We start from the raw sequence: 23,216 nt of genomic DNA on the forward strand, positions 1-23,216 counted from the left end.
TGGTTTAAGAATGGTTATAAAACACTGTTGTTTACTATGTGCTTCCTTGAACCCCTGGTATCTAGCCTTTCCCTTTCTGCTTGCTGTTGCAATTTTTCTCTTTCCTACACATTTATTTTCCACCTCTGTTGATTTTTATGGACTTATCCCCAATTTCTCCTTTGACCACAGCCTTTATATCTGTTCTCTGAAGTTCTGAATGTTGCTGTTAACTTAATAGAGACATTTTATTCACATGACTGTCCCCTGCAGAAGAGTCCCAGAGATCTTCACAGAGATCACTCAGTTTAACAGAATGCATGAGTATGGGTTCTTTTAATTTTAGTCCCTAAGTTCTCCTTATTTTCCTGCAGGTTCCCCAGTCTTCACGGTCGAACCCATGGATACCATTGCTGATGCTGGAAGCACAGTGATGTTGAACTGCCAAGCGGGAGGAGAGCCAGTTCCAACTGTCGAATGGTCCCGGCAAGGACGGCCCCTGATAGGAAATGACAGGATCACAGTCCTATCCAACAGCTCATTGCGGCTCACTGCTGTGCAGAAGGAAGACACGTCAGAATACGAGTGTGTGGCCAGGAACCTGCTGGGTTCAGTGCTTATCAAAATCACCCTAACTGTACAAGGTTTGGACCGATCCTCTTGAATCCTTTTACTTCTACAAGATAAGTGCTCGTGGAATAGTGGTGGTTACCGCTATTGCCCAGCTAGGGAGCAGAAAAACATAGGTGCCAAAGCAGTTACCTATCCACATCTTAGTCAGTCTTCACTTCTCTGCCCTGATGGGCAGGTGAAGATGATCATTTACCAGGGACTGTCGTTCACTTACTGTGGATTGGTCTCGCACAATGCCAGGGCAATTATACAGTAGGGACTGTATAGTTTTACCAGGGTCTGCAGAAATAGCTGCAATCTTGTAATAACCTCATGTCTGCAAATGGAGATTGGCATTGCCTGGATTTTGAATGCAGAGAATTTAAAAAGTGCTTTTTAACCGTCATAGCCCACCTTTCACTCAACTGTTTAACTTGTATGGAAAAAGTGAGTGTAAAGTATGCTTATATTATAATTCATATGTCCATAATTATTCTGAGATTAGTGCAAAAGGCAAAGTTGCCTTGGTCACTTCTCCTTGTTTACAGCTTTATTCCAAGACTAAAGGGGAACATAAAGTAATCCCAGATTTCAATGTCAATTGATCGTCCCTACTGTGGTGCTGAACACCATAATGATCTCCCTAAACCATTTTATCCACCCTCTTTCCCCCTCTATCACCCTAATGATGCTTTTGGCCATCTGCTCCAATGTCTCCTTAAATGGCCCAATGTCAAATTTTGCTCGTACAGGGCCTTGGAGCATTTTACTGTATTAAAATCGAGGCATGACTGCACAAGCGCATGGACGTCAGTGAGTTAGACCAGCGGGAAGAGTTTAAAAAGAAGACAGCTTTGCAGAGCAGGCGACAGGTAAACAGAATCAGAGTTGGAGGGCTTTCGAGCGAGGTAAGTTACTTATGAAGAATAGGAAGTATGTCTGTGAGGCCAGTGTTCTTTACTGGGTGTCAGATGTGGGAAGTCCGGGAGACTCCAAACCTCCCGGACGGCCACATCTGCACCAGGTGCGTCAAGCTGCAGCTCCTTAGGGACCGTGTTAGGGAACTGGAGATGCAGCTCGATGACCTTCGTCTGGTCATGGAGAGTGAGGAGGTGATAGAGAGGAGCTATAGGCAAGTAGTCACACTGGGACCTCGGGAGACAGATAAGTGGGTAACAGGAGAGGGAAGGGCAGGAGTCAGATACTACAGAGTACCCCTGTGGCTGTCCCCCTTAACAGTAAATACTCCTTGTTTGAGTACTGTTGAGGGGGGACCTACCTGAGGGAATTAACAGTGGCTGTGCCTCTGGCACAGTCTGGCCCTGTAGCTCAGAAGGGTAGGGAAAGGAAGAGGATGGCAGCAGTTATTGGGGACTCCATAGTTAGGGGGTCAGGCAGGAGATTCTGTGGACGCAGGAAAGAAATGCAGATGGAAGTCTGCCTCCCAGGTGCCAGGATGTTTCTGATCGCGTCCATGATATCCTGAAATGGGAATGTGAACAGCAAGAGGTCGTGGTACATATTGGTACCAATGACATAGGTAGGAAAAGGGAGGAGGTCCTGAAAGCAGACGACAGGGAGTTAGGAAGGAAGTTGAGAAGCAGGACCTCAAAGGTAGTAATCTCAGAATTACTGCCTGTGCCACGTAACAGTGAGAATAGGAATAGAATGAGGTGGTGGATAAATGCGTGGCTGAGGGATTGGAGCAGGGGGGCAGGGATTCAGATTTCTGGATCATTGGGACCTCTTTTGGGGCAGGTGTGACCTGTACAAAAAGGACGGGTTGCATTTGAATCCCAGGGAGACCAATATCCTGGCTGAGTCTATTGGGGAGAGTTTAAACTAGAATTGCTGGGGGGTGGGAACTGAACTGAAGGGATGGAGGAAGGGGTGGTTGGCTCACAAATAGAGAAAGCTTATAGACAGTGCGAGAGGGAGGATAGGCAGGTGATAGAAAAGGGATGCGCTCAAACCGATGGTTTGAGATGTGTCTACTTTAATGCAAGGAGTATTATGAACAAAGCGGATGAGCTTAGAGCGTGGATCAGTACTTGGAGCTATGATGTTGTGGCCATTACAGAGACTTGGATTGTTCAGGGGCAGGAATGGTTACTTAGAGTGCCAAGCTTTAGATGTTTCAGAAAGGACAGGGAGGGAGGCAAAAGAGGTGGGGGCGTGGCACTGCTAATCAGAGATAGTGTTATGGCTGCAGAAAATGAGGAAGTCATGGAGGGATTGTTTACTGAGTCTCTGTGGGTGGAAGTTAGGAACAGGAAGGGGTTAATAACTCTACTGGGTGTTTTTATGTTGTTGTTCATCCATTGTCGACGTCGATGAGGACCTCAACATCATTATGATGGTGTTGAGACTAGTGCATGATTTGGATTTAAGTGAGGGAGAATTGCGCAGCGTCTGCCTCACTCTCTCTTACCAATTCATAGAAACATAGAAACATAGTAAATAGGTGCAGGAGTAGGCCATTCAGCCCTTCGAGCCTGCACCGCCATTTATTATGATCATGGCTGATCATCCAACTCAGAACCCCGCCCCAGCCTTCCCTCCATACCCCCTGATACCCATAGCCACAAGGGCCATATCTAACTCCCTCTTAAATATAGCCAATGAACTGGCCTCAACTGTTTTCCTGTGGCAGAGAATTCCACAGATTCACCACTCTCTGTGTGAAGAAGTTTTTCCTCATCTCGGTCCTAAAAGGCTTCCCCTTTATCCTCAAACTGTGACCCCCCCCCCCGTTCTGGACTTCCCCAACATCGGGGCCAATCTTCCTGCATCTAGCCTGTCCAATCCGTTTAGGATTTTATACGTTTCAATCAGATCCCCCCTCAATCTTCTAAATTCCAACGAGTACAAGCCCAGTTCATCCAGTCTTTCTTCATATGAAAGTCCTGCCAACCCAGGAATCAATCTGGTGAACCTTCTTTGTACTCCCTCTATGGCAAGGATGTCTTTCCTCAGATTAGGGGACCAAAACTGCACACAATACTCCAGGTGTGGTCTCACCAAGGCCTTGTACAACTGCAGTAGTACCTCCCTGCTCCTGTACTCGAATCCTCTCGCTATAAATGCCAGCATACCATTCGCCTTTTTCACCGCCTGCTGTACCTGCATGCCCACTTTCAATGACTGGTGTATAATGACACACAGGTCTCGTTGCACCTCCCCTTTTCCTAATCGGCCACCATTCAGATAATAATCTGTTTTCCTATTTTTGCCACCAAAGTGGATAACTTCACATTTATCCACATTAAATTGCATCTGCTATGAATTTGCCCACTCACCCAACCTATCCAAGTCACTCTGCATCCTCTCAGCATCCTCCTCACAGCTAACACTGCCACCCAGCTTCGTGTCATCCGCAAACTTGGAGATGCTGCATTTAATTCCCCCATCCAAGTCATTAATATATATTGTAAACAACTGGGGTCCCAGCACTGAGCCTTGTGGTACCCCACTAGTCACCGCCTGCCATTCTGAAAAAGTCCCGTTTATTCCCACTCTTTGCTTCCTGTCTGCTAACCAATTCTCCACCCACACCAATACCTTACCCCCAATACCGTGTGCTTTAAGTTTGCACACTAATCTCCTGTGTGGGACCTTGTCAAAAGCCTTTTGAAAATCCAAATATACCACATCCACTGGTTGTCCCCTATACACTCTACTCTTTACATCCTCAAAAAATTCTATGAGATTCGTCAGACATGATTTTCCTTTCACAAATCCATGCTGACTTTGTCCGATCATTTCACTGCTTTCCAAATGTGCTGTTATCACATCTTTGATAACTGACTCCAGCAGTTTCCCCACCACCAACGTTAGGCTAACCGGTCTATAATTCCCCGGTTTCTCTCTCCCTCCTTTTTTAAAAAGTGGGGTTACATTAGCCACCCTCCAATCCTCAGGAACTAGTCCAGAATCTAACGAGTTTTGAAAAATTATCACTAATGCATCCACTATTTCTTGGGCTACTTCCTTAAGCACTCTAGGATGCAGATTATCTGGCCCTGGGGATTTATCTGCCTTCAATCCCTTCAATTTACCTAACAACACTTCCCTACTAACATGTATTTCGCTCAGTTCCTCCATCTCACTGGACCCTCTGTCCCTTACTATTTCTGGAAGATTATTTATGTCCTCCTTAGTGAAGACAGAACCAAAGTAATTATTCAATTGGTCTGCCATGTCCTTGCTCCCCATAATCAATTCATCTGTTTCTGTCTGTAGGGGACCTACATTTGTCTTTACCAGTCTTTTCCTTTTTACATATCTATAAAAGCTTTTACAGTCAGTTTTTATGTTCCCTGCCAGTTTTCTCTCATAATCTTTTTTCCCCTTCCTAATTAGGCCCTTTGTCCTCCTCTGCTGAACTCTGAATTTCTCCCAGTCCTCAGGTGAGCCACTTTCTCTGGCTAATTTGTATGCTTCTTCTTTGGAATTGATACTATCCCTAATTTCCCTTGTCAGCCACGGGTGCACTACCTTCCTTGATTTATTCTTTTGCCAAACTGGGATGAACAATTGTTGTAGTTCATCCATGCAACCTTTAAATGCTTGCCATTGCATATCCACCGTCAATCCTTTAAGTGTCATTTGCCAGTCTATCTTAGCTAATTCACGTCTCATACCTTCCAAGTTACCCCTCTTTAAGTTCAGAACCTTTGTTTCTGAATTAACTATGTCACTCTCCCTCTTAATGAAGAATTCCACCATATTATGGTCACTCTTACCCAAGGGGCCTCTCACGACAAGATTGCTAATTAACCCTTCCTCATTGCTCAAAACCCAGTCCATAATAGCCTGCTCTCTAGTTGGTTCCTCGACATGTTGGTTCAAAAAAACCATCCCGCATACATTCCAAGAAATCCTCTTCCTCAGCACCTTTACCAATTTGGTTCACCCAATCTACATGTAGATTGAAATCACCCATTATAACTGCTGTTCCTTTATTGCACACATTTCTAATTTCCCGTTTAATACCATCTCCAACCTCACTACTACTGTTAGGTGGCCTGTACACAACTCCCACCAGCGTCTTCTGCCCCTTAGTGCTACGCAGCTCTACCCATATCGATTCCACATCTTCCTGGCTTATGTCTTTCCTTTCTATTGCGTTAATCTCTTCTTTAACCAGCAACGCCACCCCACCTCCCCTTCCTTCATGCCTATCCCTCCTGAATATTGAATACCCCTGAACGTTGAGCTCCCATCCCTGGTCACCCTGGAGCCATGTCTCTGTGATCCCAACTATATCATAATCATTAATAACAATCTGCACTTTCAATTCATCCACCTTATTACGAATACTCCTTGCATTGACACACAAAGCCTTAAGGCGCTCTTTTACAACTCTCTTAGCCCTTATACAATTATGTTGAAAAGTGGCCCTTTTTAATGCTTGCCCTGGATTTGTCGGCCTGCCACTTTTACTTTTTCTCCTTAGTACTTTTCCCATCTGAATCCAGTGGCAAGACAGAGTCGAGACGGCTGGAGATGGGACTAGGCACAGTGGATGACCAGGATATCTTCTGTGTCTTGTCCTGCTCTACATGTTCCACGACGCTTGCGGAGACCGCCTTCTTGACCGTTGGACCTTCCATTAGTCTCGTCCGCTTAATCCGCCGGAGTCTGTCTTCACGTGCTGGGATAGACCACCCAATAGTAACAGGGACATCGAGGAGCAGATAGGGAGACAGATTCTGGAAAGGTGCAGTAATAACAGAGTTGTCGTACTGGGAGATTTTAATTTCCCAAATATTGATTGGCATCTCCCTAGAGCAAGGGGTTTAGATGAGGTGGAAGGTTTCCTAACATAATATGTTGATAAGCCTACAAGAGGAGAGGCTGTACTTGATCTGGTATTGGGAAATGAACCTGGTCGGGTGACATATCTCGCAGTGGGAGAGCATTTTGGAGATAGTGATCACAATTCTGTCTCCTTTACCATAGTATTAGAGAGGAATGGGAACAGACAAATTAGTAAAGCGTTTAATTGGAGGAATAGGAAATATGAAGCTATCAGGGAGGAACTTGGAAGCATAAATTAGAAACAAATGGTCTCAGGGAAATGTACGGCAGAAAAGTGGCAAATATTCAGGGGATATTTGTGTGGCGTTCTGTATAGGTACATTCCAATGAGACAGGGAAAGGATGGTAGGGTACAGGAACCATGGTGTACAAAGGCTGTTGAAAATCTAGTCAAGAAGAAAAGGAAAGCTTACAAAAGGTTCAAAAAACTAGGCAATGATAAAGATCTAAAAGATTATAAGGCTAGCAGGAAGGAGCTTAAGAGTGAAATTCTTTGCTTCAGTATTCTTTATGGAAAATGATCTTGGCAATTGTAGGGATGACTTACAGCGGACTGAAAGCTTGAGCATATAGATATTAAAAAAGAGGATGTGCTGGAGCTTTTGGAAAGCATCAAGTTGGATAAGTCACTGGGACCAGATAAGATGTACCCCAGGCTACTGTGAGAGGTGAGAAAGGAGATTGTTGAGCCTCTGGCAATGATCTTTCCATCATCAATGGGGACAGGAGAGGTTCTGGAGGATTGGAGGGTTGCAGATGTTGTTCCCTTATTTAAGAAAGGGAGTAATGATAGCCCAGGAAATTATAGACCAGTGAGTCTTACATCAGTGGTTGGTAAGTTGATGGAGAAGATCCTGAGAGGCAGGATTTATGAACATTTGGAGAGGTACAATATGATTAGGAATAGTCAGCATGGCTTTGTCAAGGGCAGGTCGTGCCTTACGAGCCTGATTTAATTTCTTGAGGATGTGACTAAACACATTGATGAAGGAAGAGCAGTAGATATAGTTTATATGAATTTCAGCAAAGCATTTGATAAGGTTCCCCATACAAGGCTTATTGAGTAAGTAAGGAGGCATGGGATCCAAGGGGACATTGCTTTGTGGATCCAGAATTGACTTGCCCACAGAAGGCAAGGAGCAGTTGTAGATGGATCATATTCTGCATGGAGGTCAGTGACCAGTGGTTTGTCTCAGCTATCTGTTCTGGGACCCCTTCTCTTCATGATTTTTATAAATGACCTGGATGAGGAAGTAGGTTAGTAAATTTGCTGATGACACAAATGTTGGGGGTGTTGTGGATGATGTGGAATGCTGTCAAAGGTTACAGCAGGACATCGATAGGATGCAAAACAGGGCTGAGAAGTGGCAGATGGAGTTCAACCCAGATAAGTGTGAGGTGGTTCATTTTGGTGGGTCAAATATGATGGCAGAATATAATATTGATGGTAAGACTTTTGGCAGTGTGGAGGATCAGAGGGATCTTGGGGTCTGAGTCCATAGGACACTCAAAGCTGCTGCACAGGTTGACTGTGTAGTTAAGAAGGCGTACGGTGTATTGGTCTTTATCAACCGTTGAATTGAGTTCAAGACCTGAGAGGTAGTGTTACAACTATATAGGACCCTGATCAGAATCTACTTGGAGTACTGTGCTCAGTTCTGGTCTACCTCACTACAGGAAGGATATGGAAACTATAGAAAGGGTGCAGAGGAGATTTACAAGGATATTGCCTGTATTGGGGAGCATGCCTTATGAGAACAGGTTGAGTTAACTTAGCCTTTTCTCCTTGGAGCGACGGAGGATGAGAGGTGACCTGATAGAGGTGTATAAGGCGATGAGAGGCATTGATCATGTGGATAGTCAGAGGCTTTTTCCCAGGGCTGAAATGGCCAGGACGAGAGGGCACAGTTTTAAGGTGCTTGGAAGTAGGTACAGAGGAGATGTCAGGGGTAAGTTTTTTACGCAGAGAGTGGTGAGTGCGTGGAATGAGCTGCCGGCGACACTGGTGGAGACAGATACAATAGGATCTTGGTGGTACATGGAGCTTAGAAAATTAGAGGGCTATCAGTAACCCTGCATAATTTCTAAAGTAAGTACTTGTTCAGCACATCATTGTGGGCCAAAGGGCCTGTATTGTGCTGTAGGTTTTCTATGTTTCTGTGTTTTTATGTTTCTAAAATGTTACAATTATTTGCAAACTACCTCTTAACCAAATCACCATCTAGACCAGTGGTTCTCAAAGTGGGCGATATCGACCCCTGGGAGGGCAGTGAGAGTTTCTAAGAAGGTGATAAAGATAAAGGGGACTGTAGGGGAGAGTTGCTCGGTGACAAGGGGGACAGTTGAGGGATACAGGCTGAACTTAAGAAATTTATTACATATTATAAGCATTTGATCCTAGGTGCCTCGTAATAAAGATCACCTCATCTCCTGCTATCCCACTGTCCTCTTGGACTTTGTTCGGTGCATTATAGTTGTTGAAAAGCAATGTGATATTTCTGTATTTGGCAAATCATGAGAAATCTGGACTGAAGATATTTTGTTATTTTTGGGCCTGGCCCACACATTATTGACATTCACTACTGCAGTACAGTGTTAGCTAGTACAATTCCCATACTCTCATTACATAGTGACACAGTTCCCGTGAATTAGGGTGTGGCATTCAATGGGGTAAAGTTCAGCATCTGCCCTTTTAAATGGTCTTGACTGCATTTCTTTGGCCCATAGCCCAATCAAGATATGCTGCATCACTTTATGTACCTTAGACAGAGAGTCAGGTTTTGCCTAAGCTATGATGATGTCATAACTTTTCCCTTTATTGATCACAATGCTTAAGGTTGGACATAAATAAAAGGCGATTGACTGTGGTCATTAATCCATAATGAAAATGGTAGAAGCAAATGAAAATGAAGTACAGACAATATAGTGTGGAGTATTAGAAATAGGATTTATACCAGCACCAAGCAACCAGCAGTAGCCAATGTGTCTGTTGTGTGAAAAAGCGCTTTTTTTCAAATGAGTCCAGGCTCCTTGAACAATTGAAGTGAATGCACTTTGATAAAGCAAACAAGAAACTGGCTTATTTGCATTCACTCCGTGATAACATTCAGGAATGGAAAGCACTTCAAAGCATGTTTGCCAGCGCTTCACAACCAAACAGTGATGGTTTGCATACGTCATACAACATTTCATTGCTCATTGCTAAATCTGGAAAGCCCCATACAATTGGAGAAGAATTGATTATTACTTCCTTGATAAAAAACTGTACCTAACATATTTATAATTCAATGTGTACTTCACAGACAACATCTTGTTTTAAGAAAACCCAAGTCATTAAATACTGTTATCACAATGGTAAATAAAATCAAATTCTATATTCTCAATTCTCGACTATTTCGAGAGCTTTGTGTTGAGAATGATGAACAGTTTAAACGTTTGCTTTGGACACAGAATTCAGATGGCTCGCAAAAGGAAATTTCCTGAAATGCTTTCGTGTGCTTTTTGAAACTGTGATAAAATTCTTTGAAGACTCAAATGTTTCATTCAGTAATCAACTCAAGAATACTAGGCATGGAATTGTTTAACTGTTGAAATTATTCACAAAGTTTAATTAAATCAATTTTTAATTGCAAGGAAATGATGTAAATCTTATCAAAGTCAAATCAGTTGTCTCCACATTTCTGTCCAAGTTAACCCTATTTAACTCGGGTTGTCATGACCTTTTCCAATTTCTGAATATCTCTGAGTTGGAAGAGAAAAAGAATACCAGATGATGATCTTTAAGTGTACTGTAACCACCTAGGTTAACTGTATAAAGACCCGTAAGAGAGACTTCAAGGTCTTCTTTTGATCTAAATTCAAGATTAGGTAATAAATCCATTCTTGAACACTTGTAATGAGGAATTAACAGGAAGGATTGAGAAAGAACTGACCTTGTACAGAATGACTTAGAGCTAAAGCAGAGGTTTAAAAAATCATAACCAGACTTTCAGTTGGAGAAAGCAATCTCAGAACACTATCCAGCATTGGTCAAAATGTTCTTTATCGCCTTTTCAACATCATATTTAGCAGAGCGTGGTTTCAGTACAGTCACCCAACTTCTTTCAAAGCAACAAAACCAAATGCAAATTATTGAACTTGGGGATCTGAGATTCCTTCTGAGTGACATTTAGCCTGATGTTAAGAGGCTAACATCACCGCACCAAGTACATCCACTGAAAGGTGAAAAAGCAATGAAATAGTAAATAGTTGGACTAATGTACAATCTAAAATTGTTTTACTTCAATTAAATAAATAATTTTATTTGTAGCTTTAAATAGATTTGAATAATTTTTACAATTATTTGTCACTGATTTGAATTTGTAGTTTTTATTTTCTTTCACTGTCCATTGTAAATCAAAATTCTTGATAGTTTTTATGTAATGGCTGGAAGGGTGGGGGGCACTGGGGATGTGGTCTGAGAGCCAAGTTTGAGAACCACTGGTCTAGCCAAAGGTGAGAAAGCAGGTTACTTAGTCTGTGGAGCTTACAGCGTTTTTGTAAGTTAATCGTTCAATGTGTTTGAATGCATGGAAGGACAGGAAGTAACCGAATTATAAAAGAAAACACACCATTTTGGAGAGGGAGGGAGAGCAACCAGATTTCTTGGTACATTTTGATACCAATGACATAAGAAAGAAAAGCAATGAGGTCCTGAAGACAGAATTTAGAGATCCATGCAAAAAGCTGAGAAGTAGGACATCCAGGGTAGTAATTTCTGGATGTCTACCTGTGCCACGCACTAGTGAGGGTAGGAACAGGATGGTTTTGCAGATAAATGCATGGCTTAGAAGCTGGTGCGGGGGGCAGGACTTCAAGTTTTTGGATCATTGCGATCTCTTCTGGGTGAGGTGACCTGTACAATATGGATGGGTTACACCTGCACATGAGGGGAACCAATATTCTCACAGGCAGGTATGTTAGAGCTATTGGGGAGGATATAAGTTAATTTGGCAGTTGGATGGAAACTAGAGTGAAGGGACTCAGGATAGGATGGATGGTTAAAAAACGGTAGTGTGCAGTCAAACTGTCAGGACGGTTAGGCAGATGATAAGACAAAATTGCAGCCAGCAGGATGTGTGTTAGTGCATTAGGGATGCAGAATCAAAAGGGGTAGCAAGTACAGTACTCAAAGTATTATATCTCAATGCACAGAGTTTAAGAAATAAGGCGGATGATCTTGTGGCACTTTTACAGATTGTCAGGTGTGATATGGCCATCACTGAATCGTGGCTGAAGGATGGTTGTAGTTGGGAGCTGAATGTCCAATGTATTGGAAGGATAGGAATGTAGGCGGGGGGGGGCGTGGCTGTGCTGGTAAAGGATGCCAACAGATCATCAGAAAGATGTGACATAAGATCAGAAGATGTTGAATCCTTATGGGTTGAGTTTAGAAAGTGCATGGGTAAAAGGACCCTGATGGCAGTTATATACAAGCCCCCCAGCAGTAGCTGGGATGTGGTCTACAGATTACAATGGGAAATAGAAAAGGCATGTCAAAAGGCCAATGTTACAATAGTTATGGGAGATTTTAAGATTCATGTAGATTGGGAAAAATCAGGTTGGTAATGGATCCCAAGGGAATGAATTTGTTGAACGCTTATGCGTTGGCTTTTTAGAGCAGTTTATTGTTAAGCCTACTAGGGGATCAGCTATACTGGATTGGGTGTTATGTAATGAACCAGAGGCAATTAGGGAGCTTAAGGTAAAGGAACCCTTAGGAGACAGTGATCAGAATATGATTGTGTTCAACTTGGAATTTGATCAGGAAAAAGTAAAGTCTGCCATAGTAGTATTTCAATGAGAGAGGAGTTGGCCAAAGTGAATTGGAAGGAGATGCTGGCAGGGATGTTCATTTCAAGAGATCTGGAATACAAGAGCAGGGATGTGATGCTGAGGCTTTATAAGGCACTGGTGAGGCCTTGCCTTGAATATCATGAATAGTTTTGGGCTCCTTATTTAAGGAAAGATGTGCTGGCATTGGCTCTGGCCCTTACTCACTGGAGTTTAGAAGGATGGGGGTGGAGGAATCTTTTTAAAACCTTTTGAATGTTGAAAGGCCTAGACAGAGTAGATGTGGAAAGGATGTTTCCCATGGTGGGGGAGTCTAGGACAAGAGGGCACAGCTTCAGGATGGACAGATGCCCATTTACAACAGAGATGCAGAGAAATTTATTTATCCAGAGGGTGGTGAATTTGTGGAATTTGTTACCGCAGGTCATTGGGTGTTTAAGGCAGAGATTGATAGGTTCTTGAATGGCCACAGATCCAAACTTATGGGGAGAAGACTGAGGCGCTGGGCTAAGGAGTGGGAAAAAAAGCATCAGCCATGATTGAGTGGCAGAGCAGACTCGATGCACCAAACGGCCTGATTCTGCACCTATGTCCTATGGTCTTGGACTTATGGAAAATGGAAAATGCTGTAAATTTTCAACAGGTCTAGCCTGGGAAGAGAAACAGAGCTAACAGTTCAAGTCAAAGACTATTTTAAATTACCACACAGTTACACAGTTTTATGTCTCTAATCTTATTAAAGGCCATGAATTGAATTTGTTTATCTGAAATAAAGCATTGTTCCTCTGAGGTGAAACCACTTTAAGCACATATGCCAGTTCCTACATTGAATTTTATGGCATGATACAGGAGCCAAGTGAAGTATTGCCTATTTGAATTCCTGTTGTATTCTCTCCAACAGTGCATGGTGGGTTTTCGGAATGGCTGAAGTGGAGACCGTGTAGTGTGACCTGTGGACAGGGAGTGCAGAAACGGCTGCGACTGTGTAATAACCCAATACCTGCAAATGGAGGACGGCATTGCCAGGGCGCTGATTCAGAAACATGGGAATGTCAGTCCAAACCTTGCCCAGGTCTGTTTTAATTTCACAATATAATGTTACATAATAGTTTAGAATGTCAATGAAAATTATGCTTTAATGTGAATTAAACTTCTGCCATTGACCCAGTTCTTGCACTGAGTAATGCCTGAGGGAAATGGTGCTTTCACCAGGTGTTCATCTGTTTGCAGTGGGAAAATATTCAAAGTTCAAAGTAAATTTATTATTGAAGTACATATATGTCACCATATACAACCCTGAGATTCTTCTTCTTAACAGCATTCACAGTAAATACAAGAAACACAATTGAATCACTGAAAATCCACCCCCAACAAATGTACAAGGGACAACAAACTGTAAATACAAAAATAAAAAAGAAATAATAATAATAATAATCTTATATATAAAGTAATAAAAATATTGCGGGGTAAACTAGCAAGAACAACTTAGATATAGCCATTCCAAACACACGCAACATACAGAAATCAAAAAGTGAAAGACACCTGAAATATGCAGAATTAAAAGAGAAAATTGAAAGACCATGAAACATAAACAGTATATACAGTGTCCCAGTAGTAATATCTACAACTGGTATCATCACAAGGTCACTGTGTAATAGCATTAAACAATTAGGCCTATGTAGCAATGTTTATATAAATCTCTGCAAAGCCACAATACAAAACACCACTAGAATAGTCCAAAAATTCCTAACAATTGCAAAATGAGTGTGCTTGGCTATGCCCGTACCTCAGGTTTTACCAGCTTAGGCTGAGAAAAAAATGAAATTATAATAATAACAATAAACATTAATAACATGCGGTGAAGAGTCTTTGAAAGTGAGTGCATAGGTTGCAGAAACTCTTCAGTGATGGGGTAAATGAAGTTATCACCTCTGGTTCAAGAGCTTGATGGTTGAGGGTTAATAACTGTTCCTGAACCTTGTGGTGTAGGTCCAAAGGCTCCTGTACCTTATTTCTGATGGCAGCAGTGAGAAGAGTGCATGGCCTAGATGGTGGGGATTCCTGTTGACGGATGCTGTTTTCCTGTGATATCGCTCCATATAGATGTGCTCAATGGTGGGAGGTGGGTCAGGGGCTTTACCCATGATGGACTGGGCCGTATCCGCTACTTTTTGTCAGCTCGTCCGTTCACGGGGATTGGTGTTTCCATACTGGGCTGTGATCCAGTCAAGATACTGTCCACCACACATCTATGGAAGTTTGTCAAAGTTTCAGATGACGTGTTGAATCTTCGCAAACCTCTAAGAAAGCAGAGGTGCTGCTATGCTTTGTAATGACACTTGATGCTGGACCCAGGACAGATCCTCTGAAATGACAATACGGTAAAAAATCCAGTTACAGACCTTGTAAATTTCCTGAAATCTGTTGCAGTTACTATTGTTCAAAGACCGCAGGGTATAATGGTTTCTTATTCCCCAAAACATACAGTGGCATGCAAAAGTTTGGGCACCCTGGTCAAAATTTCTGTTACTGTGAATAGCTAAGTGAGTAAAAGATGAACTGATTTCCAAAAGGCATAAAGTTAAAGATGACACATTGCTTTAATATTTTAAGCAAGATTACTTTTTTTATTTCCATCTTTTACAGTTTCAAAATAATAAAAAAGGAAAAGGGCCTGAAGCAAAAGTTTGGGTACCCTGCATGGTCAGTACTTAGTAACACCCCCTTTGACAAGTATCACAGCTTGTAAATGCTTTCTGTAGCCAGCTAAGAGTCTTTCAGTTCTTGATTGGGGGATTTTCACCCATTCTTCCTTGCAAAAGGCTTCTAGTTCTGTGAGATTCTTAGGCTGTCTTGCATGCACTGCTGTTTTGAGGTCTATCCACAGATTTTCGATGATGTTTAGGTCGGGGGACTGTGAGGGCCATGGCAAAACCTTCAGCTTGCACCTCTTGAGGTAGTCCATTGTGGATTTTGAGGTGTGTTTAGGATTATTATCCTGTTGTAGAAGCCATCCCCCTTTCATCTTCAGCTTTTTTACAGATGGTGTGATGTTTGCTTCCAGAATTTGCTGGTATTTAATTGAATTCATTCTTCCCTCTACCAGTGAAATGTTCCCCGTGCCACTGGCTGCAACACAAGCCCAAAGCATGATCGATCCACCCCTACGCTTAACAGTTGGAGAGGTGTTCTTTTCATGAAATTCTGCACCCTTTTCTCTCCAAACATACCTTTGCTCATTGCGGCCAAGAAGTTTTATTTTAACTTCATCAGACCACATGACTTGTTTCAAAAATGCATCAGGCTTGTTTAGATGATCCTTTGCAAACTTCTGACGCTGAATTTTGTGGTGAGGACGCAGGAAAGGTTTCCTTCTGATGACTTTTCCATGAAGGTCATTGTTGTGTATGTGACCGGTTTACACAACAATATCATTAATAAAAACACTGGAGACGGAAGCTAATTCAACAGGGTTCTTTACTAACTAAAACAGAACTGAACACACATATATATAGTTCCCTATGCGCCTAATAGCACATGCTCAATACGATGTATTAGTACAACGTAAAGTAGTCCTATATTATACAGTAGGTTATATGGTAAACTCCTCCCCTTTTATTTTAATAGTGTATCAACTTTTTTTTTAACTGGGGACACTACGCTAAATAATTATGTGTACCCTTAACATACAACACTTACCAATTGTTTACTTAGTAACTTAATAATATCAAATTATAATAGAATAATGTAGTAATAATAATTATAATAATTATAACTCGAGTCTTTGAGGGGGGGCCTTCTTATAGCACTCCGGGTAATGTCTGCCCTGAAACGTTTGCTTTGGGGAAATAGTCTCCACAGGTACATCAGGTGGGTCCTCAGCACTGATGACAGGCTTATCTGTGGATGAAACTGATGTAGTTGTTTCTATATCCAGGGAGTCAGGGCAAGGTGGTGTTGTATTTTTTACCTGAGCATTCAGGATTTGATCCACATTATGTGCTTCTATGTCATGGAAGTCCGGGCAAGGTGTTGTTGAGTTTTTCACCTAAGCATCCCGGATCTGGTCCACATGACATCTCCATACGTTCTCTCCCACCTCCACTGTATACATCAGTGGTCCGTCTATGGTGGAAATTGTACCTGGCTGCCATTTTTCAGTCCGGTAATCACGTGCAAGAACTGACTGTCCCACACTGAAGCTCCGTGTTGACTTAGCATTCAAGTGTTTGAACTGTCTGTTGTCCACATCACGCCGTACATCTAGTTTGAGAAGATCCATGCGGGACCTCTGGTTCCTGTTCAGAAACATCATCACTGGAGTCTGATTGGTGGTTGCATGTACTGCATTACGATAGGCAAGGAGGAAGTTGTCTATCTTGTGTTGCAGTGGTCAATTTTCACTGTCCATTGCCTTGATGGCTTCCTTGAATGTCTATACAAATCTTTCTGCCAAGCCATTTGTGGATGGATGATAAGGGGCAGATGTAAAGTGCTTGATTCCATTGTTCTTCATAAAATTTTAGAATTCTTCAGAGACAAATTGTTGTCCACTGTCTGTGCAGATTTGTTTTGGTATGCCATTCCTGGTGAACATGGTCCTCAGAACTGTAATGGTCTTTTCTGATGTGGTTGATTTCATTTTGATGACCTCTGGCCATTTGGAATGTGCATCGACTGCGATTAAAAAAATAGAGTCCATGAATGGGCCAGTAAAGTCAATGTGCACTCATTGCCATGGTGATGAGGGCCACTCCCATGGATGGAGGGGGGTTTGTGGTGGTGTGTTCTAGATCTTTTGACATCCAGAGCAGTTCTTGGTCAAGTCCTCAATTTGTTATCGATTCCTGGCGACCACACATAGGCACGGGCAAGACTTTTCATTTTCACGGTACCCAGGTGCCCCTCGTGCAGTTCCTCCAGCACGCTAGTGCGTAGCTTGGGAGGAATCACAACTCGTGAACCGCACATTAGATTTCCCCGACACACTGACAACTGCTCCTTCCTCGCTGAGAAGGCTGGAAACAGTGTGTTACCCCATGCTGGCCACCCCTTTACCGTGATGTCATACACTTTTGACTACATAGGGTCATTGCATGTTTCCCTTTCAATAAGGCTGTTTGTTACTGGCAATTGTTCAACTATTGTTGTGTGAAAGACCTCTGCTGAATCCACTTGTGTAGTTACCTTGGAAGTGGGCAGTGGTAAACGTGACAAACCATCTGCGTTGCTGTGTTGCTTGGTCCCTTTGTGTTCAATGCCATGCCTGTGACCTCCTAAGAAAAGGGACCATCACTGCAGCCTTTGTGCTGTCATCACTGGAACACCTTTCCTTGGGTCGAAGATTGACACAAGAGGCTGATGGTCAGTCAACAGAGTAAACTTTTGGCCATACAGGTAGTGACTGAATTTCTTGACTCCCCACACGAGGCTCAGGGTCTCTCTGTCAATCTGTGCATAGTTGCGTTCAGCTGAAGTTAGCGTTCTTGATGCAAAGGCTATTGGTCTTTTGGAGCCATCTGGAAACTTGTGCAATAACACAGCTCCTATCCCATGGGCCGAGGCAGCACAAGCTAGTCGGATAGGTAAGGAGGGGTCAAAGTGCGCGAGCACTCCTTCTGAAATTATGAGTCTTTTAGTTTCTTGAAACACTTTCTCACAGCTCTCAGTCCACTTCCGTTGTGTCCCTGTCTGTAATAATGCATTTAGTGGGTGTAGGACTGTGGATAGGTTAGGCAAGAACTTGTGGTAGTAGTTCACTAGGCCAAGATATGCTCTCAGATGAGACACATTTTCAGGTGGTGGTGCGTTAAGCACCGCTTCTATCTTGTCTTGAGACATGTGTAAGCCATCCTCATTGATCACATGCCCACAGTATGAAATTTCCTTTTTGAAAAACTCAAAAGTTCTGTCTATTAGCTTTGAGCACATATTCTCGTAACCTGGTGAGCACTTGTTTTAGGTTAGAAAGATGTTCGTCGTCATCCTTGCCGGTGACAATGATGTGATCCAGGTTAACACTGGGTCCCTGGAATCCCCTGCGGAACCTGGTCCATTGCCCTTTGCCAGATTGCAGGAGCTGATGCTATCCCAAACACCAACCTGTTGTACTGGTAAAGTCCTTTGTGTGTATTTATTGTCAGATATTTCTTGGATGCTTCCTCGATTTCCATTTGGAGGTAAGCCTGGGTCAAGTTGATTTTTGTGAAATGTTTCCCTCCTGACAGGGAAGCAAAGATGTCCTCAATACGAGGTAGAGGATACTGTACTGTGCGGAGAACTGGGTTAACAGTCACTTTAAAGTCACCACATATGTGCACCTTGCTTGGTTTTCCTGGTTTTGTGCTGGAGGTTTTCTTCATCACTGGAACAATAGGCGTGGCCCATTCACTCCAAACCACCTTGATAGGACCCCAGTCTGCTCCAGATTTTTCAGCTCTGCCTCTACTGTTGGACGGATTGCATATGGCACTGGTCTGGCTTTGTATAATTTTGGATATGTATTTTCCTCAATCTCAATCTTTGCCTTCATGCCCTGAAGCGTTCCTATTCCTTTCATGAACACTTCCTCAGAGTCAGCAAGTATTTGTGACAGTCTCTCAGATGTAGCCTTGCTGCCCTACTTTGCTGACACATCTAGTGCCTTGATGGTGTGCCAGTCCAACTGGATTTTCCTCAGCCATTCACGTCCCAGCAACGGTGGTCCTCCATTTTTCAGTACATAGAGGTTCAGCTGCTGGGTTTTGTCTCCGTAGGTCACTGTCACATTAATTTTACCTTTGGGACGCACTTTCTGTCCTGTGTAAGTCTTTAGCAGTAGTTTAGTTCGTTTCAGAGGTATGTGAGGAAACAGTCGTTTGTAGTCGTGTAGAGATCACTGTTAAAGCTGAGCCTGTGTCCAACTCCATTTTCAGTCTCATGCCTGCCACTTGTGGAGTGATCCATATTACTCTTCGATCATCTGTGTCTTTCATGCTGTGAAGTTGCAGACAAGACAATTTACTTTTGTCTGAGTAGTTTTCATCAGCATTGTATTCTTTAATTTTGTGCACATTATTGTATTTTCCTTCTGTATTTTGTCCTTTTTCTGCTGTTTACTAGCTTTGCATACTCTGCCAATGTGGCCCTATTTGCCACAGTTTCTGCATTCTTTATCTTTAAACCAACAATCATCAGGGTCATGTGACCTGTTCCCACAACAGTAACATTTCTTTCCTTCATTTCTGTTCAGTGACATTTTATTTGTGGCATATTCCATAGATTTTTGTTGTATCTCAGAAGCACCTCATGAGGCTGATTCTAATGATATTGAGATGTTTAGTGCTTACTCGAATGTAAGGTCTTTTTCACACAGGAGCGTCTTCTGTGTGGTTTCACAGTGCATGCCACACACTAATCTGTCCCTCAGTGCATCTGATAGACCAGCTCCAAATTGACAATGTTCTGATAATTTGAGCAATTCAGCACAATATTCAGAAATGCTTTCATTTTTGATATGATTCCATTTATGGAATTTAAATCTTTCAGCAATGACCAGTGGTTTGGGGATTAAGTGCTGTTGGAGAGTGTCTACTATTTGCTTGAACCTTTTGTCATCTGACTTTTCAGGGGTTAACAAGCTCCATAGTAGGCCATATGTTTTCACGCCCATTACACTAAGTAAGATGCTGGCTTTCTTTTCTTCATTAACATCGTTAGCATCACAATATAACTCTATTCTTTCAATATAAGTTGCCCAGTCTTCAATGCCACTATCAAATGCTGTAATGGTTCCAATTAATGCCATTCTTGTTATGTTAATTTAGGCTTGGTCCCTTGTTAATTTAGCCCCAGTCCCTTGTTTTCTTTTTGACTCAAGTGATCTTTTTGTTTGCTAGCTTCGCAAGCGTACTCTGGCTAGATGGGTGTGTCGCTCCTTTTTTTAAATCTCCCTTCTGAAGCAGGCAGACCCTCAGCCCCTTAGGTCAGCGCTGGCTCTGGCCTCGGCTGGACGTGTTGCGTTTCCGACTGTGTCTTCCGCTTCCTTTCGGACTCGTACCTTGCTCTCTTCTTCTGAGTGTCGTTATCACTTATAATGCGGCATTCTGATACGATGTAGGTTCATTAACCTCGTCGCCAATTTGTTGTGTATTTGGCCGGTTTACACAATAATATCATTAATAAAAACGCTGGAGACGGGAGCTAAATTAACAGGGTTTTTTCCTAACTAAAACCGAACTGAACACACATATATACAGATCCATACATGCCTAATAGCGCATGTTTAATACTATGTATTAGTACAACATAAAGTAGTCCTATTTTATACAGTAGGTTATATGGTACAGTCATATTTGTGCAGGTGTCGCTGCACAGTAGAACAGTGCACCACCACTCTAGAGTCTGCTAAATTTTCCTGAAGGTCTTTTACAGTCAAACAGGGTTTTTAATTTGCCTTTCTAGCAATCCTACGAGCAGTTCTCTCGGACAGTTTTCTTGGTCTTCCAGACCTCAACTTGACTTCCACCGTTCCTGTTAACTGCCATTTCTTAATTACATTACAAACTGAGGAAACGGCTACCTGAAAGCACGTTGCTATCTTGTTATAGCCTTCTCCTGTTTTGTGGGCATTATTTATTTTAATTTTCAGAGTGCTAGGCAGCTGCTTAGAGGAGCCCATGGCTGCTGATTGTTGGGACAAGGTTTGAGGGGTCAGGGTATTTATAAAGCTTTGAAATTTGCATCACCTCGCCTTTCCTAATGATGACTGTGAACAAGCCATAGTCCTAACAAGCTAATTAAAGTCTGAGACCTTGGTAAAAGTTATCTGAGAGCACAAATCTCTTGGGGTGCCCAAACTTTTGCATGGTGCTCGTTTCCTTTTTTTTTCATTCTAAAATTGTACAAAACAAAAATAATACACTAGTCTTGCTTAAAATGTTGAAAAGAATGTTTCATCTTTAACCTTATGACCTTTGGAGATCAGTTCATCTTCTACTCACTTAACTATTCACAGTAACAGAAATCTTGACCGGAGCGCCCAAACTTTTGCATGCCACTGTATCAGAAGGGAGCAGAAGCCGTAGAATCACATTTAGGTACATGCAGCATAATGTCAGAGAAGGGAAGCTAACTTTTATATTTAATTTTTATACATTATTTGCGTTAGCATTATCACCTGCTTCAAATGAATTCCAATACATGACCTCTTGTAAACATTCTTAGTAGGATGAGAAATTTGCGGATATTGTTTACTAAGACTTGGTGTTAATGAATGTTTCTGTCTTTAGTGGATGGCAGTTGGTCAGAGTGGGGTCAATGGGAAGAGTGTTCTCGTACTTGTGGCCAGGGGAACAGGACGAGGACTAGGAGTTGCAGTAATCCAACCATGCAGTTCGGAGGGAGACGATGTGAAGGCAAGGCAGTGGAGGCCATCATGTGCAACATCCAGCCATGTCCAGGTGAACCAGTTAATTCCAAATGTTCAATCCTACAATCACTTGCTCCCTTCACCAGGACCTCTGGAAAATACTGTGTTTGTACCTATGCTCTCATTATCCCAAGGAATTTAAAACTAGTTAAATAATTAAATGGTTTGGAAGGACCAGTGTTAATAAAAAAAAATTCTGGCTCCTTCATAGAAGGGTACCTGCCTTCCTTATCTGGTGTGACTATTGTGAGTCCAGCCCCACACTTTAACTCTGAGCTACCCACTTTCCACAAAATGAAAAGAATAGATTGGCTTAGGGCTCCTTTTCTAACAAAAGCCATGAATTGCAACACGCTCCTCATTAGAAATTTAAGATGATGCATTGATCTTTAGATAATTGAAACGAAGTTTCTTTTCTACACTGTTTCCTTTCATAAATGTTTAAATGTTTTTAAGCATGCCCTTTTTTCCAGTTGTGTGGCCTCTTTCTTTCATTGCCTTGTCTAAAAGATATTAGTATTGAGGTAAGCTCCAGGCATCCAATAAAAAATATATATATAGAATTAAATATAGTGTTCTGAAATGTTGCAAAATGTTTTATCTACTTAATTCTATGCAAGTTATTAGCAGAGCTTCCAAAATATTCAGATCACTGCACCACGATGTGTCCTTGATCCATATTGTGGCTCAAAAGCAAATGCTTCTGAGCAAATTAAATAAATCACGAGACAGGAATGGTGTGACATTGAATTTGAGAGTAAGATTTTTCAATCCAAAGAAGGTGAATACAGTTGACAAGCTCCCCAAGGTGACCAGTGTTTTATCACTTTCCTTAATACTCCTTAGGAGGGAGATCCTGCTAAAAATTTCTTGGTAGCAAAATACAATCCACGCTAAACAAATATTGAACTTCAATCACATTGAATGGATTCTCCTGGATTTCTCTAAGAGTCTCTGTTAACTTAGGAAATTGAAGGTGAAAAGGAATCTCCTGTTCTTGGTTATGTACACACCCAGTTGCAAAGTGCAGCTTAGGTCATATTTGTTATATTTCAGTACTTCTGTGACATCATGTCTTATGTTTGCAAACCAATGGTCAAGACTAAACATATTACTTTCAAATATGCCTTCAGCTACTGTTCAGTCAGTGCACATCCTTTATGGATGATTCAGGGTGGGGTGGAATGATTGACATATTGAATCAGTGTTCTCACCTTCTCCAGATTATGCAATGATTTTGCCAGGCTAGTGTAGTCAATTCCACAAGATGGGTATGAAAGAAAAGCAATGAAGCAGATAGAGCTACTCTCCTGACTTGGTCTGATACTTATTTTGGTGCTGCCTGAGTGGATTTTTTCACATGATTGCTTAGGTTTCCTCCCACATTCCAAAGTTGTTCTGATAGATTAATTTTCTACAGTAAATTACCCTCTAGCGTAGGTGGGATTGCAGAAGAATCAAGGAGAGGACCTGTAATAGTGAGTGGTCATGGAAATATGGCTGACAGGAATGCTTTGAAAGTCAACTTACTGAATAGGCCAAATTACCTCCTTCCTGGTCA

At 42.1% G+C, this 23,216-nt stretch overlaps 1 protein-coding gene across 4 annotated transcripts in view; it reads left to right on the forward strand.

Annotated features, from left to right (window-relative positions):
• The window catches only part of hmcn1 (hemicentin 1), a 551,025-nt gene that overhangs the window by 491,821 nt on the left and 35,988 nt on the right, over window positions 1–23,216 (forward strand). For all 4 annotated transcript variants that reach the window (XM_063064023.1, XM_063064025.1, XM_063064024.1 and 1 more), the window contains exons 87-89: window positions 354–623; window positions 13,148–13,318; window positions 21,516–21,686. In XM_063064023.1, the coding sequence (XP_062920093.1) occupies window positions 354–623; window positions 13,148–13,318; window positions 21,516–21,686 (612 nt within the window). The remainder of the gene's footprint in view (window positions 1–353; window positions 624–13,147; window positions 13,319–21,515; window positions 21,687–23,216) is intronic.

This window comes from Mobula hypostoma, chromosome 12, assembly GCF_963921235.1.
Source record: "Mobula hypostoma chromosome 12, sMobHyp1.1, whole genome shotgun sequence".
NCBI classification, from domain to species: domain Eukaryota; kingdom Metazoa; phylum Chordata; class Chondrichthyes; order Myliobatiformes; family Myliobatidae; genus Mobula; species Mobula hypostoma.